The sequence below is a fragment of the Amblyomma maculatum genome, chromosome 1 (assembly GCF_055883805.1).
Source record: "Amblyomma maculatum isolate TAMU_Amacu chromosome 1, ASM5588380v1, whole genome shotgun sequence".
NCBI classification, from domain to species: Eukaryota; Metazoa; Arthropoda; class Arachnida; order Ixodida; family Ixodidae; genus Amblyomma; species Amblyomma maculatum.
In genome coordinates this window covers 280037285-280053976 of record NC_139344.1, presented here as the reverse complement: position 1 = coordinate 280053976, position 16692 = coordinate 280037285, and the positions used below count along the sequence as shown (strand labels likewise).

At 47.8% G+C, this 16692-nt stretch overlaps 1 protein-coding gene and 1 pseudogene across 5 annotated transcripts in view; one reads left to right on the top strand and one right to left on the bottom strand.

Moving 5' to 3' along the window:
* The window catches only part of LOC146206664 (bromodomain-containing protein 8-like), a 158853-nt gene that overhangs the window by 122400 nt on the left and 19761 nt on the right, over positions 1–16692 (top strand). Inside the window, exon 16 of one of the 5 annotated variants that reach the window (XM_084591448.1) lies at positions 1413–1766. The exons of 3 other annotated variants lie outside the window; for them this stretch is intronic. In XM_084591448.1, the coding sequence (XP_084447574.1) occupies positions 1413–1436 (24 nt within the window). In that variant the 3' untranslated portion in view covers positions 1437–1766. Of the gene's footprint in view, positions 1–1412; positions 1767–16692 lie in introns of those variants that run through there. One more of the 5 variants, XM_084591446.1, reaches the window with a different exon arrangement.
* Positions 9268–11281, bottom strand: LOC146206665 (uncharacterized; annotated as a pseudogene).

The following is a 16692-nucleotide window of genomic DNA, read 5'->3' as shown; positions in this document are numbered from 1 at the left end:
GAATTATTCCCCTTTTATTGGTGTTCATTGCCTTGTTTTAAGCAGAAACGGCACCTAATGTTAAATTACTTTCCTAGATGAGTATAGTGAGTAAATAGAATTATGTATACTCGCCATCCCAGCAAAAAACTTCTTTTATCTGATTGAAATTATTACACATCATTCTGCTTCAAAACATCACATGGCAATTTATATCAGGAAAAAGAAACACTCATGCACATTTGTACGGGCAATAATATAGATTGTATTATTCTGGTGTGGTTTTTCGTGGCCATTGTTTTTCAGAGAATTCACTTTTCTATTGATATATATTTTTAATTCTTGCATGATCCGGAAATTGAGTTTTAATCTGTGCTTTTTTTTTTAATTTCTAGCAAATCTAATTCACATTGCTTTACATTTAATTCACGATTAATTAATTCACATGCTTTACAAAATACTCCACAATCTGTTGTAATCTTTCCATTGTTTTCAACATTTTTTTACCTGTGGGGCGTCATACAGCATTGGTCTACTACATAACATGGCAGTGTAAAGGTCTTGTAGAATGCATTTTTATTTATTTATGCATGCTTTTTTTACAATTTTATTATTCAGCTTTCTCCTACAAAAACAATTTGAAGCTTCAACTAAGATTTACCTACTTATTTTGACCTCACCTTTTGCACAAGCTCTGGGACAATATACAGGTATATTAAACCGAGAAAATGTTTGATCTTCTCACATGGTTCACCGATATCAGAAAGATCAACTACCTATAGAAAACATTTCTGTCAAATAATTGTATGCCTGGTTTTCTGTGTTGTCTAGAAGTGTCATTTCTGTAATCCACGGGGAAGTAGGTACTGTAAAAAAAAATGCTTGGTGATCTGCCGATGAAGAGCACGAAAAATCTGCGTTTTTCTCTACTTTGGTTTTCGGCTAGATGGTTGCCTTAACTAAACAGATTTCTTCACTGCTATCTTATTATTATACGAAGCATTATGGCTTATTGCATTGAAAAGCCATAGCCTTTCCCACTGCTGTGAACCAAATTCCGAAAAACGGTGTTGGAGAAAGTAGGAACCTCATTTCTAATCAAAATTGTGATGTAACCATTCCCTCTGTGGTGTTCAGGGTGGAGTGATACTCACCATTTCACTTCCCATTTAGCTTCAGTCTTCTAATGAAGTTGGTGGCTAGTTCAGGATAGGGATTCAAACCGACAACACATGCACAATTTTCCAAGTGTAGGTGCCCATGCACTGAGGAAATAATGCAGCTTTTTTTTTTTTTTTTTTTCAGAAAAATAAACAGCGGAATATGTAACATATTCTTTGAACGCAAAAACGGTGTTAAAGGTGTTTCGGGCCTACTGTTAAGGCAAAGCTTGGAAGTCCCCTAATTTTGTTACCTTTTTTGTTTTGTTGCAGGCCTGGAACTATACTACCTGCTGATACATTCTTTACTTTTGTTATTTGGAAATTTAAATTTTTTTGTGTAATCTGTTCAGACATATCTACAGCAGCTGCAAAGCAAAATATAAAAGTAGAAATTTGCAACTTGCACAAAAAGAACCTGAGATTGCCTTGTCCTGTAAAATGCTAGTAAAAATGCAACAAATATCAAATTAGCTTATTCTGCTTCATTTTGTTAATGCCGCATGCTTTTCACAAAGATCAAATAATATATCACAGGAAAAGAGTGCTCCTGAGATATATCAAATTTTGTAATAGAAAGAATGGTATTTTTAATAAACTCATAAAGGTGTTGCACAAAGCAAATATGAAGTAATTTTCATGAAAGACATCTCCCCTTGCGTTATACTAATGACATTCTTCGAGACAAAGCTCGATGCTTTAGTGACTGCTTTTGAAAACTACCCTCCGCGCCTTGTACCCAATGTACCCAATGTACCCAAGATAGCAAGAATTGTGCAAGAAGCAAGCAGCTGCTCCATGGGGATAAACTCTCCATTTTGCCCCCCCCTCCAATATTTCGGCGAAAAGCATTCCCCTTCCATTCACACTGCACCTGCGTGAACAAAGAAACCAAATCTGTGATTTTTGAAATATGTGTCCTCTGAGCTTGTATTCATATATAGTTACTGAACGCAGGCTGCGGCTGCATGGAGTCATGCCATTCTCATGCGGGCAGATGGGAGCAGGCTCCTGGCGTGGATGGATTGATGGACTGATTGATGTTAAGGGCGTCCCCTTTGAAACGGGGTGGTGATAGTGATCACATGCTCAACACTTCTTTTTTATGGTTTTTGACTTGGATAACTCTTATTCAACATTAATGACTTTACTTTTATACACGGGTTATCTTTAACTACCCTTGTTTAATTTGTTTAGCTTTCATGCATTCCTGCCTTGCTATTTATCCACCAATCTTCTAAATGTCCCTTGCTAACCTATTCCGCTGATTCATTCACGCTTCCTTTTTTATCCTAAACCCCAGGGCCTAAGCTTGAATGACTATGTCTGCATTGACATCTGGATGGATACTGCCACACTCCAGTATAAGACGTCTAGTTGTTCAAGGCATCTACCGCACATAGCACAAGCTTCATCTTCCTAATTAAACTTCCTTTCGTAGCTTCGGGCTCTAAGACATTTTGATCTAGCTTCAAAGAGAAGGCGGCTGCCTCTTGAGTTGTCCTATAAGCTTCCTTAATAAGAGTTTTTTATTTTCTCTATATGTCTAGGGTTGGTTTCTTTTCTATTGAACTATTCCAGTTTTTAGCCTCTGTGTTCTTTACCTCACATTTATTGTTTATTTCTCCGTCCTGCATTCCCACATACTTATTTTTCTCCTCCTTTTCCGCCACATTGAGTCAATGTCCTTTCGATATAAGTTTTTAGATGCTTTAGCTGCCTACCCATTGTTGTTCATTTTCCTGGGGCATTCTTCCTGCAACATCTTGCTCTGAGCCTCTCGTGCCTCGAAAGACCCCCAGCCCGTGTTTCCTTGTACCGCTTTGTTTGTAGTTTTGCCGTGTTCTCCAAGTGATAACCTTCCCACAGATCTCCTATTTATTTCTAACCCCGACTTGACTTCTGCCCTTAACCACTCAACCGTGTTCTCAATGGTAAGCCCTGGTACTATTATTACTTTCCAAATACCTTTAAGTACTTCATACCTGTTGTACTTTCATAATGCCCTGTGCTTCATTATTGCGTTATCCCTTCACCCTGATGGGCTGTTCATGTTTTTCCATTTATACCTGTCCTTCGTTTATTCATACCCCACGATATTTATATTCTGCCAGTCTTGGTATCTCACTCCCTTGTATTGTAAGCTTTTTTTTAGTGAAATCGTTGAATACCATCAGACCCGACTTAATTGTGCTGAAGGTAAAGCGACCCTTGTAAATCTTCCTGGCTATTGACAAATAGAACATTGTCATCCACATACATTAATCCTCGAAGCATTTGTTCTAAGTCCATTTCGCCTTGCTTATAAGAGAGATTAGAACCAAGGTTGTTTTCTTGCAGACTCTTCTCCTTATTCTTATAAATCATGAACAACAGCGGTGATAGTGGTCACCTTTGCCTTAGTCTTTTGCATACTTCGACAGCAGACATACTTCTTAACCCCTTCATTATCTCTGTATATTTCTTTTAGTAATTCAGTTACTTATTTACTGATGCCTTCAGGTTCGAGTATATTCCACAGAAGTTGCTTATTTATGCTGTCGTATGCACCAGTTATGTCCAGAACGACTAAATACAGAGGTCTGTTTTCTGCCCTGGCTATTTCCATGCATTGGGTTATTACGAAAATGCTATCATCTAGGTGCCCACCACTTCGGAACCCGTTCATCCAGTACACACTTACTTTCTATCCATGCCTGCATTGCCAGCCTGTATGTAACTGACATCGTTGTGACCAGCCTAAATGATTTAATATTTTTCCTCTCTCCTTTTCCTTTATCGATTTAATTCATCCTACTCAGTTGCCAGCTGTGTAGAGTTCCTTTATTTATGACTATTTCCAATGCCTTAACAATGTGTACTTGCTTTTCGGACCAAGCCCATTAATTAGCTTGATTGGAATTTCATTTATCCCTATGGTTGTACACACAGGAATATTTGTCTCCGTCTTCTTTAAGTTAAGAATTGTCAATTGTTATCTCCTTTCCTTCAAGCTGTATGATACTGTTTCTTCATTTGGGGCCATTACCCCATCATCATGCCTAAACGACTCGGCAATAACTGATGTAGCATCATTTCCCTCTTGACATTTTCCCTCTGCGTCCTGGCTCCGTTCCTGCTTCCTCTCACACTGCTCCCTCTCTTTCCTTCCATTCTCCCATGCACTCTCTCGTAAGGACGAGGTCACGGAAGCAATAGAAACTATGGAAAGGGGGAAAGCAGCTGGAGAGGATCAGATAACTATGGATTTGTTGAAGGATGGGGGGGTTATCGTGCTAGAAAAGCTGGCCACCCTGCATACGCAGTGCCTGGTGTCATCGACAGTACCGGAACCATGAAAGAACGCAAACTTTATCCTCCTTCATAAGAAAGGGGACGCTAAGGACCTCAAAAATTACAGATGATTCAGCTTACTGTCTGTTACGTATAAGGTATATACTAAGGTAATCGCTAATAGAATCAGGGAAACCTTAGACTGCTACCAAGCAAAGGTTCAAGCAGGTTTTCGGAAAGGGCACTCTACTATCGATCATATCCATACCATCAACTAGGTGATAGAAAACTGCTCGGAATATAACCAGCCCTTATACATAGCATTCATTAATTACGAAAAAGCATTCGACTCAGCAGAAACTTCGGCGGTGATGCAGGCATTGCGAAATCAGGGGGTAGACGAGCAATACGTGAAAGGGCTGGAAGATATATATAGTGGCTGCACAGCAACCATAGTTCTGCATAAAGAAAGTAACAAAATTCCCATAAAGAAAGGTGTTAGGCAAGGAGACAGGATCTCCCCAGTACTATTCACAGCTTGCTTAAAGGAAGTATTCAGAGACTTGGAATGGGAGCAGTTAGGGATAAGGGTAGATGGAGAATACCTCAGTAATCTGCAATTTGCAGATGACATTGCCTTGCTAAGTAACTCAGGAGATGAGCTGCAAAGAGTGATTGATGACCTAGACAGGAAAAGTAGAAAGATAGGCTTGAAAATCAATATGCAGAAGACTAAGGTAATGTTCAACAGCCTCGGGAAGGAACAGCAGTTTACGTTAGGTAGCGAAGCACTGGAAGTGGGAGGATGTTTTTGCAGGTCCTGAGTGCGCAGTCACTTGACGTAGGGGCTACGTCACTCCTGCGCTACCTATAGGTGTTCTCTCTCTCTTTTTTTTTTTTTTCGTTTTACTAGAGAGAATGAGAGGGTGGCTGCAAGCTGTTAAATCCAATGCGTGGGAAGGCTTACTGGAGAGAATGAGAGGGTGGCTGCAAGCTGTTAAATCCAATGCGTGGGAAGGCTGCAAGGAGGCGCTTGGTCGTCGGAGTGGGGCTTCGAGCTGGAGGGTGAGGAGCGCCTAGCCGTCCTGCGAGAAAAGCACAGAGCAGCACGCACGCACGCTTTCTGAAGGGATGAAAGGAGAACCGGGCAGGCTAGCCAACGTAGATAGCGCAGTTTCAAACCAGTGACGGCTTGGAGCTGCTCTCTGCAAAACACAGAGCAGTCCTATCGTTTATTTTTTCCTAGCAGTTAGGTAAGGGCTGATTTGGCCTGAGCGGCAGCTTAGGTAGCGCTAAAGATTTGACTGCTTCTGTACACGCGTAGTTTTCAATGGGATGTTTTTGCATCTTGGATCGTGCCTCTTATGGGAAACAACTGTAGAGACGAAAAATTGTCTGTCCATGCTAAGTAACATAATGTATAATTTCACAGCTTAATTCCAAACGTCAACATTTACGCGCCCTTGGAAGATGTTCTCAATCGTGACAGTTTTCTTTTCTGCCATTGCAAAAGTGGGTGTGTGTGGGCGCATGTGTCTGCAGATAACCCATGTTCAGGTACTCAATATATGTGCGGCCCCGCATGCGGTCAGTGCTCTTCAAGTTTTCATTACAATGAGGAAAGCAAACACACGATCCGTGCAGCACGCTGCGAATACGCGAACTCATGACTCAGAGTCCATGCGTCGCTTCAAATACCAGCCACCCCACCAAACCACTGGAAGAAAAAAACGAAAGCAAAAGCTTGTGAACGCCACGAAACCGGCGCTCACTGCCGTCACTGGTTTGAAACCGCGCTGTCTATGTTGGCTAGCCTGCCCACTTCTCCTTTCTTCCTTTCAGAAAGCGTGCGTGTGTGCTGCTGTGTCCTTTGCTCGCAGGATGGCTAGGCGCTCCCCCACCTCCAGCTTGAAGCCCCGCTCCGATGACCAAGCGCCTCCTTTCATCCTTCCCGCACATTGGACTTAACAGCTTGCAGCCACCCTCTCACTTCCTCCAGTAAGACGAAAAGAAAAAAAAATCAACACTCTTAGGGCACGCAGGAGTGACGTCGACCCTACGTCACTTTTGTGTCACATGATTGCGCACTCAGGACCTGCAAAAACATCCTCCCACTGGAAGTAGTAGGCAAATATGTCTACTTAGGACAGGTAGTAACCGCAGATCCGGACCATGAAAAGGAAATAACAAGAATAATAAGATTTAGAGCGCATTTGGCAAGCACTCGCAGATTATGACTAGCAGCTTACAGGTATCGCTCAAGAGGAAAGTATACAACAGTTGCATCTTACCTGTACTCACCTATGGGGCTGAAACGTGGAGGCTAACCAAGAGGGTTCTACTAAAGTTGAGGGCAACGCAGAGGACCATGGAACGAAAAATGGTAGGGGTAACATTAAGAGATAGGAAGCGTGCAGAGTGGGTCAGAGAAATAACTCAAGTTACTGACATTCTAGTGGAAGTTAAGAAGAAATGGGCATGGGCAGGACATGTAGTACGAAGAGAGGATAACCGATGGTCGCTTAGGGTAACAAACTGGATTCCAAGGGGAGGAAAGCGTAGCAGGGGGCGGCAGAAAGTTAGGTGGGTGGATGAGGTTAAGACGTTCGCAGGGGTCAAGTGGATGCAGCTAGCACTGAATCGGGTTAATTGGAAAAATACGGCAGAGGCATTCGCCCTGCAGTGGGTATAGTCAGACTGATGATGAAAGAAAGTAAACCAACATGTGAAAGATGTGGAGAGAAACTCATAATGAACCACTCAGTAATCTAGAAGTAAAATGCCTCTAAGTGGTTTTACAACGAACAGATGTCTTTTCCACCCCACCTTGTTTTTTAAGGCCGAACCACATGGCAGCGTTTCTTTGGCGCCACGTCAGCTTCTTGGCTACCGGCGTCGCCTGGGTACAACTCTGGCACTTGAGGCGAGACGACGCTAAAAGACGCAGATACCTGGCGGTGCCAGATCTCGGCATTGACGCTGGAAATGCCAAGGAAATGCTTTGCAGGTGGGGACTAATGGCAAGCCATGCATAGCAACGTTTTCTCGTTTAAGCAGTGCTTCAGCACTCGTCGTCACCGGCGCAACTTATTTCCATGTGGAGAACGATGTCCCATCGTCCTCTTTAAAGTCTGCTTTCCCCCGTCGTGGTTACTCTTGCTATCGCGAAATGGCGCCGGCCTTGGTGGTTAACATTAACTATCGAGAGATGGCGCCAGCGTCGCCTGCTTCCTCGACGTTGCCAAGGCCTATGACAGTGTTCCTCATGAGCTAATGCTGGATGGGATGTCGACCCTGCACATGCGCTCACTGTGGATAGTCCTTTTGCGGCAGCTTTGCGCCGAAAACATTGTGGTTGCATGCTTGGGCGACGCTCGTTCACAGCCAGTTCCAGTGCGTCGAGGCCAGAAGCAAAGGTGTCCGCTCTCCCCGCTGCCCCCCAAATTATTTTTCTTCTTCTCTCATCCAAATAATGGCTAGGGTACATTTTTGTGCCCACCTGATGCAAAGGGGAAAGCCACATCATCATCACCGTGGAGCCACGGAAGACCTCCCTCCTGCGCACGCAAGAAAACCAAGTCGGCCAAGTTCTCTTCGGCCTGGGGGCCTGGGTACACTCGATTCATCCTCGCGGGATGGTGGTGGTGGTGGTGGTGAACTCTTTTATTACGCTCAAAAACGGGACTAGTCAAAGGACCGGTTGCGTTGGCAACACCACCTAGACTACTACAAGGCTTGTGCAAGCTTATGTGACGTCATCGTAGTGAGATCATACTGAAAGTTGGCTTCACCCTACACGGCTGCGTTTTTTTTTATTCAACGCTGCTCTGGAGCTAGTGCTAGCGATGAAGTGTTATACTTGTGTTATCTTATATTGCCAGTCTTTTGAAGTATATGAGAAGTTTGATACAATCCACCTGGCATTTATTTCAATGGCAGAAATGAAGTTGCGAGGAAATTTTCACCTTCATTCAGAGTTACTTGAATAAACATTAAGACAGGCACAAAATTTATCTGAGAGCACATTTATTGATAGACGGATATATAAAGGTGAGAATGGTAGGCAGAGATATCACTCAGAACAATGGCCTTGACGACACTCAGTGTAGCTTGTCGTGAATATGAGGTCGCTTTCACGCAAGTGCTGGTCACAAAGCTGTAACGTAAATATAAAAAAGCTGCTTAAGCTGGGAGCAGCGATTGCCATGAGTATATTAATGCAGCGAGCAGCTCACGCAGCTTTAAAGCAGTCATTTACTACGACAACTACGATCACGCGGCCACTAGCGAAATAAAATTGTTTCCAAAACAAAATAGCTTAGATTGCAAAACAATTTTGTTCCGCACTCAAAACAGGGCGAATTTGACTCGATTATTAGTAGTTGTGCTGTCCAAATTGTGTGCTCGATATGGGCACGTTTACGCTTTAATACAGTGTGCTAAGTCAAATAGTGGCGAATAGCAGCACGAATATTAGGAAGCAAACAAGATCGCTTTCTTATCACAGTGCACTTCATCGGTTATAAGTTTTTCCATGGCACAGCCTTTGTCCATGCTGCATTTTGAGCCAAGTCCAACGAAAACTTGCGCACTTGCGCTTTGGATCCATTGGCATAGTTAGAGCGACAGTTTAGCGCACAACACCCAGATATTGTAGATACCTTGCTCGCTCGTGCCTATGCAGCACAGATTAGGAACACAGCAAACACAGGCTGAAAACGCACACTCGGGCCGAGTCGTTCCAGATCGCCTTGCTTGCGTACGCTTGCGCTCGGCGGCGCCGATCTATCCCCAGATCTTGCCGTCATGATGTAGAACTAGTGGAAAGAGGGACTTGCGCTGGCCTTCTCTTAGTCTAGGTGGTGTTGGCTTAGATGAGGTCGGCGGGGATCCCTTGGGATATCGTGGCCTCCACCGCGCGCTGGATAAGCCGGCATTGGTCTGCTGGCTCGGAAGTATGCAGAAGAGACTCCCACGTCTCTAGGGTGTTTGAGTTATCTGTGTTGTAGTGTGTACAAGTCCACGCCGTGTGTATGAGAGTGGCCGGGGCTGAGCAGTGTTTGCACATGGGGGCTATCTGTTGTGGAAATATCCTGCTGTATAAGAGGGGGTGTGGGAAGCTGCGAGTTTGTAGTTTGCGCCATTAGACGACCTCACGTCTTGTTAGATCGCAGTGTGCGGGAGGATATGAGCATCGTTTTAGTCGGTAGTACTAGAGTATGTCTGTGTAAGTGGCGAGTAGGGAAGCGCGTGAGATATTAGTGTCAGAGGAAGCAGGGTGGTTGATCATACTCTCGGCTCGGCAGCTGAGATCTTGGGCGAAAGTGTGCGCCTGGGCGTTTCTGCTGAGCGACTCGTGGGCTGGAGCCCAAAGAAGTAAGTGAGATGTGGAAGAGGGTGCAGTAGAAAGTAGAATGTGTAATACCTGGCAAGAGATACGGCCAGCATCGTAGAGTCGGATAGCCGGTTGAGAATCACTGATGACGATTTTGGTAATAGGGTCGGCTAGCGCTAGTGCAATGGCAACCTCCTCAGCTGCGGTGACTGTTTCTGCATTCTGAATGCTGCAGGCTGTGTACCAGCTGCGGTGAGGGGCGAGAGCTACCGCCACCATCGCTGGCATCGAGGGATGGTTAGAGGCATCCGTATACGTGACGTCCGGACGCCCACTGAAGCGTTTCTCGAATTGACGTGCCCGTTTGGCCCGTCTCTCAACATGGTGTTCAGGGTGCATTCGTTTGGGAATGGGAGGCAAACGGAGATTTAGGCGATATTCCGGGGTAAGTTCCGCATAACATGGGGCCACTCTCAGTGGGGAGGTCACAACTTGCTGCAGTACCGCTCGGCCAGCGTGTGTGAGTGAGAGCCACTCGTATTGGGCGGTGAGGGTTGCTTCGATCAGTTCGCTTACGGTATTGGAGATTCCGAGAGCCATGAGCTTATGGGTAGCTGTGGACATGGGTAGAACCAGGGCCGTCTTGTACACTTTTCTAAGTGACGCCTATAGCCGTTTACTTTCGGCATGAGTGAGACGGTAGGGTGCAGAGTAGGTGATGTGGGAGCAGATGAAAGCTAGAACGAGGCGCAGGAGGCGCAGGCGCCATGATGCTTATTAGAGACTCGCATAAGGAGGCGTCCGATCTGTACCACCGACTGGTCAATACATTGGAGCGGGATGTTGCTGCCATTGACTTGTAAGTGTAAGCCCAAGATCCTTATGTGATCTGTGCGAGGAATCGGGCTTCCTTGCCCCTGGAGGTTGATGTCTGGAAGTAATCATTGGAAGGTGTCATCCCGGGGACGGGATGGTGCTACTTTGTTGCCAAGAAAGTGAGGCCAACTGTACTGATCGAGATAATCTCCGATCCGTTCGATGGCGGTCTGTAGTCTCTCTTGAATCTGGCTGTCACTGCCGCGCGTGATCCAAAGTGTGAGTTCGTCACCATAAATGCTGCGATGCAGGTGCGTGATGTTGGCCAGTAGCTTGGGCAGGCCTATCAGTGCAACGTTAAAAAGCATCGGCGAAAGTACGGAGCTTTGCGGCGTGCCATGATTTCCCGGAGAAATGATGGAAGGATCTCCCGTGCTGACTAAGTTGCACTGTGCGGTCAGTGAGGAAGTCTCGGATGTACGCATACGTGCGATGTCCGACACCGAGAGCCTGAAGTTGCAGAATCACTTCATGGAGGACGTCTTTCGTGTCGTGTGACGATGACTTTCGTGTCTTGTGTCTCATATGACTACCTGATAATGGAGAAGAAGCATAATGTCCGGGGCCGCTAAATGAGGGCGGAAGCCGAAATTGTGTCTGGTAGAAGATGGTTGTCTTCGAGGTATCGTAAGAGTCTGATCTGGATAATGTGTTCCATCAGCTTCCCAACACAGGACGTGAGAAAGATGGGATAGAGGTTGGCCAAGGTTGGTGGTTTGCCCGGCTTGAAGATAAGGACTAGATTGGCGCATTTCCACTCCTGAGGGATGGCACCGCTGGCCCATCATTCTTGAAAATAGTCGGTAAGAGCATGAATAGATGCGTCGTCTAGATTCCTAAGCATTTTATTTGAAATGCGGTCGGGGCCGGTCGCCGAAGTCGTCTTGAGGCGATTGAGTTCTACTCGGACCTCCGCAAGAGTGATTGGATGCCGCAGTTGCCGGCCTCGCGGGACTTTTCCCACCTGCTCGCCCTGTCCGGCCTTAGAGCTTATCCCCTGCTCTAGCGTGGGCGAACATTCTCCCGCAGCCCTGCTGGTGAGTCGGACGACCTAGATTCATTAGCGTGTTTTATTGCTAGCTGGCGTTGTTATTATTGCACCAATAAATGCCTGTTTGTTGTCAGCATATTGTCACAAACACACGTAGCAAGCAGCACAACAACCGAACTGGCCCTTTTTAATCAAGCGAAAAACTCGAGAGAGAAGAGGATGACGCTTAGCCACATGCCAATACATTCAGCCACTTGGTGGCGCCAGAAGGTCAACGGTGTGGCATTGCCCCCCTTCCATGGGGCATCGACCCGATGCCGCAAGTGTAGTAGAAAAGTGAGGCAAGTTATACGGGAATGGCTCTGGCTCTGGTTTGGACCCTGAATTGGTTTACCGATTGTAATAGGGCTTCATTCTGGCAACGTGAACTATTTCAGATTTTGGCTGCCGAGAGGAGCGTACAGTGCCTTGTGGTAGCACCTCGTAGTTCACCGCGCTGAGGCGGCGGAGCACCTCGTAAGGTCCAAAGCATCGCTGCAGAAGCTTTTCAGAGCGCCCTCGCAACCGTATTGGGCTCCATGCCCAGACTTGGTCGCCTCGCAGGTTGTAGCGCTGGGCGTCGTGTACTTGTTGGTGCCGAATTCGCTGTCGGGCAAGCTGGCGTGCAGCTTCTGCTTCACGAATAAATTGGTCAGCCCCCACGATAGTGGAGGGAGCAGAATCTGGAAGAAGCATGGCATCCAGCATAGTCAAGGTTTCGCGTCCATGAACCAAATAAAATGGAGTGAAGTGTGTTGTTTCCTGGAGTGCAGTGTTGTATGCGAACGTGATGTACGGCAGAAATCGGTCCCAGTTCCCATGATCGTCGTCTACATACATAGAAATCATGTCTGCAATTGTCTTGTTAAGCCGCTGAGTCAGTCCATTAGTTTGGGGATGATAGGCTGTTGCCTTGCGGTGGGTGGTGCCACTGAGTCGAAGTACCTCACTCGTGAGTGCCGACATAAACGAGGTTCCTCTGTCAGTTAAGACGACTGTTGGCGCACCATGACGGAGTACAATGTTGTGAATGAAGAAATGCGCAACTTCATCTGCGGTACCACGGGGATGCCCTTGGTCTCACAGTAGCGGCTGAGGTAGTCAGTGGCAACCGCTATATACCTGTTACCCATGGCTGGTTTAATGGGTGGTGTTTTCCGCCGCTGGCACTCACAGCAGGTACGAACGTAGCGGTGCACAACGGTAGCTAGCCTGGGCCAGTAGTACTTTTGGCGTATCCGTGCCAATGTGCAAGAAAACCCAAGATGGCCGGAAGAAAGGTCATCGTGGCACGCACGAAGAACTTCATCATGTAGCGTTGTGGGTACTACAAGCAGATAAGCAGTTTCTGTTGGACCGTAATTCTTCTTGTAGAGCACACCATCGCGCAGGCAAAATGACGATAGTCCGCGTCTGAAGAGCTGAGAAGGAGATGACACGGTTCCTTCGAGGTATTCAATGAGGGGCAAAAGTTCAGAGTCAGCCCGCTGCTTTCGGGATAAGGTGGACGTCGCGATAACACCGAGGAAAGCGGAATCGTTGTCAGAGCCATCCGCGTGGCAGGGAGTAGGGGCGCGGGACAGACAGTCAGCATCACTATGTTTCTCGCCGGACTTGTGCACGATTGTAACGTCAAATTCTTGCAATCGAAGGCTCCCTCGAGCAAGCCGACCCAATGGATCTTTCAGGTTTGCCAGCCAACACAGAGAGTGATGGTTGCTCACGACACGAAACAGACGACCGTACAAATACGGACGAAATTTCATAACTGCCCACACAACAGCGAGGCACTCCTTTTCGGTAGTTGAATAATTAACTTCGGAACGGGACAAAGTGCGACTGGCGTAAGCAATGACACGTTCTGCACCGTCCTGCCACTGAACAAGGACCGCACCAAGGCCAACGTTACTGGCATCCGTGTGCAGTTCCGTGTCGGCCTCTTCATCGAAGTGGCCAAGTATTGGCGTACATTGGAGATGGGACTTGAGTTCCGTGAAAGCGTTTTCCTGGTCGGGGCCCCAAACGAACGGCTCAGCGTCTTTTGTCAGGCGGGTCAGAGGCTCAGCGATCTTGGAGAAATTGTTAAAGCGACGATAGTACGCGCAGAGGCCGAGAAATCTACGCAAGCTTCGTTTATCCGCTGGTTTGGGGAATGAAGAGACAGCGGCCGTCTTCTCTGGGTCTGGGCTAACACCTCGAGCGCTGACAATGTGGCCGAAAAATTTCAGCTCGTTAAATGCAAAGTGGCATTTTTCGGGTTTTAGAGAGTGACCGGCAGATCAGATGGCCTCGAAGACAGCTCGCAAACGTTTCAGGTGCTCATCGAACGTGTCCGAGAAAATCGCAACGTCGTCGAGATATACGAGGCATGACTGCCACTTCAGACCAGAGAGTACAGTATCCATCATTCGCTGAAATGTGGCAGGGGCCGAACACAGGCCAAACGGTAGCACTTTAAATTCATACAAACCGTCCGGCGTAATAAAAGCGGTCTTCTCACGGTCTCGCTCGTCAACCTCTATTTGCCAATATCCACTGCGGAGGTCAAGGGACGAAAAGTAAGTGGCATGGTGAAGGCGATCGAGGGAATCGTCTATGCGTGGCAGGGGGTACACATCTTTTTTCGTGACGTTGTTGAGGCGTCTGTAATCCACGCAGAACCTCAAGGTTCCATCCTTCTTCGCGACGAGGACAACAGGCGAAGACCAGGGGCTCGTCGACGGTTGGATAACGTCGTCCTGGAGCATTTCTGTTGCTTGGCGGCGGATGGCATCACGTTCTTTTGAAGACACCCGGTAAGGATACTGACATAGTGGACGTTGGTCATCGGCAACTATAATTCGGTGCTTCGTTAGTGGCGTCTGTCGGACCTTGGAGGTTGATGCAAAACAATCGCGGAACGAATTAACAAGATTCTCTATGCAGCGTTTTTCACTGGGCAAGAGGTGCGGATTCACATCAGTCTGAATGGCTGTAGGCGTCGCATTGTCGAGGTCTGACGTGTTGGATAAAGTGTACTGGCCTGTACATTCTCCAAGTTCTTCAAAATAAGCGACCGTCGTGTTCGCCGTCAAATGTTGAGGTTCACATGTGAAGTTTGTCACTAGCACTTCGGCTTGGCCACGGACAAGTTCGACAAGGCCCCGAGCTGCACATACTTGTTGAGTTAGAAGCAGTGACATGTTAGCTTCAGCAATGCCACGCGTGCCGGTGCTGTGATCACATTCGACTGTGACGAACTTGCTCGCACGCGGAGGGATCGTTATATGGTCGTCACAGACGCGCAATATCGGTTTTCGGATGTCCGTGTTGCTATCAACGGCTCGCTTGGTTGAACACGATACCATGAGCTGCTCCCGAAGGTCTATAACAGCACCATACTCTTGAATAAAATCCATGCCGAGAATCAGATCTTTGCAGCACTCTTGTAATACGGCAAATGTGCCAGTGAAAGTGAAACCGCAGATCTCTATGCGGCAAGTGCACATGCCAATCGGCGTCATTACATGACCACCGGCGGTACGCATCATTGGCCCAGACCAAGGCGTCAGAACCTTACGGAGTGCCGTGGCTAGCTGGCTGCTCATGACGGAGAAATCGGCGCCGGTATCCACAAGGGCGGTCACATCACAACTATCGGCGGTTACAAAACTTTCCCCGGAAACAATGCGTTCGCAGCACGTCGGTAAATTCATCGGATCGGGTCGTCGCCGCTCGGGCCGTCGCGTCAAATCGTCGGGTGGAGGCTGTTTAATCTGAGACGTAGCGGCGGCCCCACCCCCGGAGGTCGCCGTGTTTAGTTTTCCCGGTGAGGGGACGTGCCTCTGAATTGCCCAGAGGAGGAGTACCGACTGGGCGAAGCAGAACGCCGCGGAGATGTCGATCGCGACCGCCGTTGTGGTGACGTTGGCTGCATCTTGTTAGCAGCCAGGTACTCCTCAATCTCCTGTGGTCTTTCGCCATAGCGGGGTCGAGGCGCGTTTGGTGGAAATCCTCTCAAGCCTATTCTCCGGTATGGGCAATTGCGAAGAATGTGACCAGGTTCGCCGCAGTGATAACAGAGCGGTCGTCTGTTGGGCGAGCGCCACAAGTGCACCTTGCTGATAGCGGGACGCTGGTATTGCTGCGGCTCGACGGGGCGCAGATCTTGTTGCTGCTCGACAGGGCGCATGTAGCGAGGCAGTGGTCTGACAACGGGACGGAGTGGATCTTGCTCGGGGGCAGGTCGACGTAAGACATCACTATAAGTCATGACGCATGGCTCCGGTTGTGGTGCTGGTGGTGGTGGTGGCTGCACCGCTCGCCGAATTTCATCACGGATGACGTCCACGGTAGCATAATTCTATGCAGAGGGAGCATTCAAGTAGAGGTTTTACAGCTCTTCGCGGACAATGCTCCTCACAAGCTCCTGCAATGCCTCGTCCCTGGCTGCTGGCACGGACGCGCAGCAGGGTGTGGCCGCTACGCTTGCCTGGCAGCCGTATTGGGTACTCCGTTCCTGCAGGGAACGTTCCATGCTGGTAGCTTCTCTCGCGAAATCTGCGACAGTTCTTGGGGGGTCGCGCATGAGGCCAGCGAACAACTGCTCCTTCACCCCGCGCATGAGGTGCCGTACCTTCGTTGCCTCAGGCATGGTAGGGTCGGCCCGATTGAAAAGCCGCGTCATGTCCTCGACAAACATGGCCACACTCTCATTTGACTGTTGAAACCTTGAACGAATTGCAATCTCTGCGTTTTCTTTGCGCACACTCGAACTGAATGTTTAAGCAACTCACGGCGAAAGGCTGCCCAGTTGACAAAGGACGCCTCGTGGTTCTCAAACCATGTCTTGGCCGAGTCTTGCAGCGCGAAGTACACATTCATTAGCTTCCGCTCGTCGTCCCATTGGTTAAACGCAGCCACATGGTCAAAACTGGCCAACCAGTCTTCCACATCCTCTAAATGGTCACCGTGAAATGATGGCGGTGATCGCGGTGCGAGAAGGACGAACGGTGGGGCGTTGCTGGAAGGCTGACTTGTCTGACTGCTCGTCGTGGATG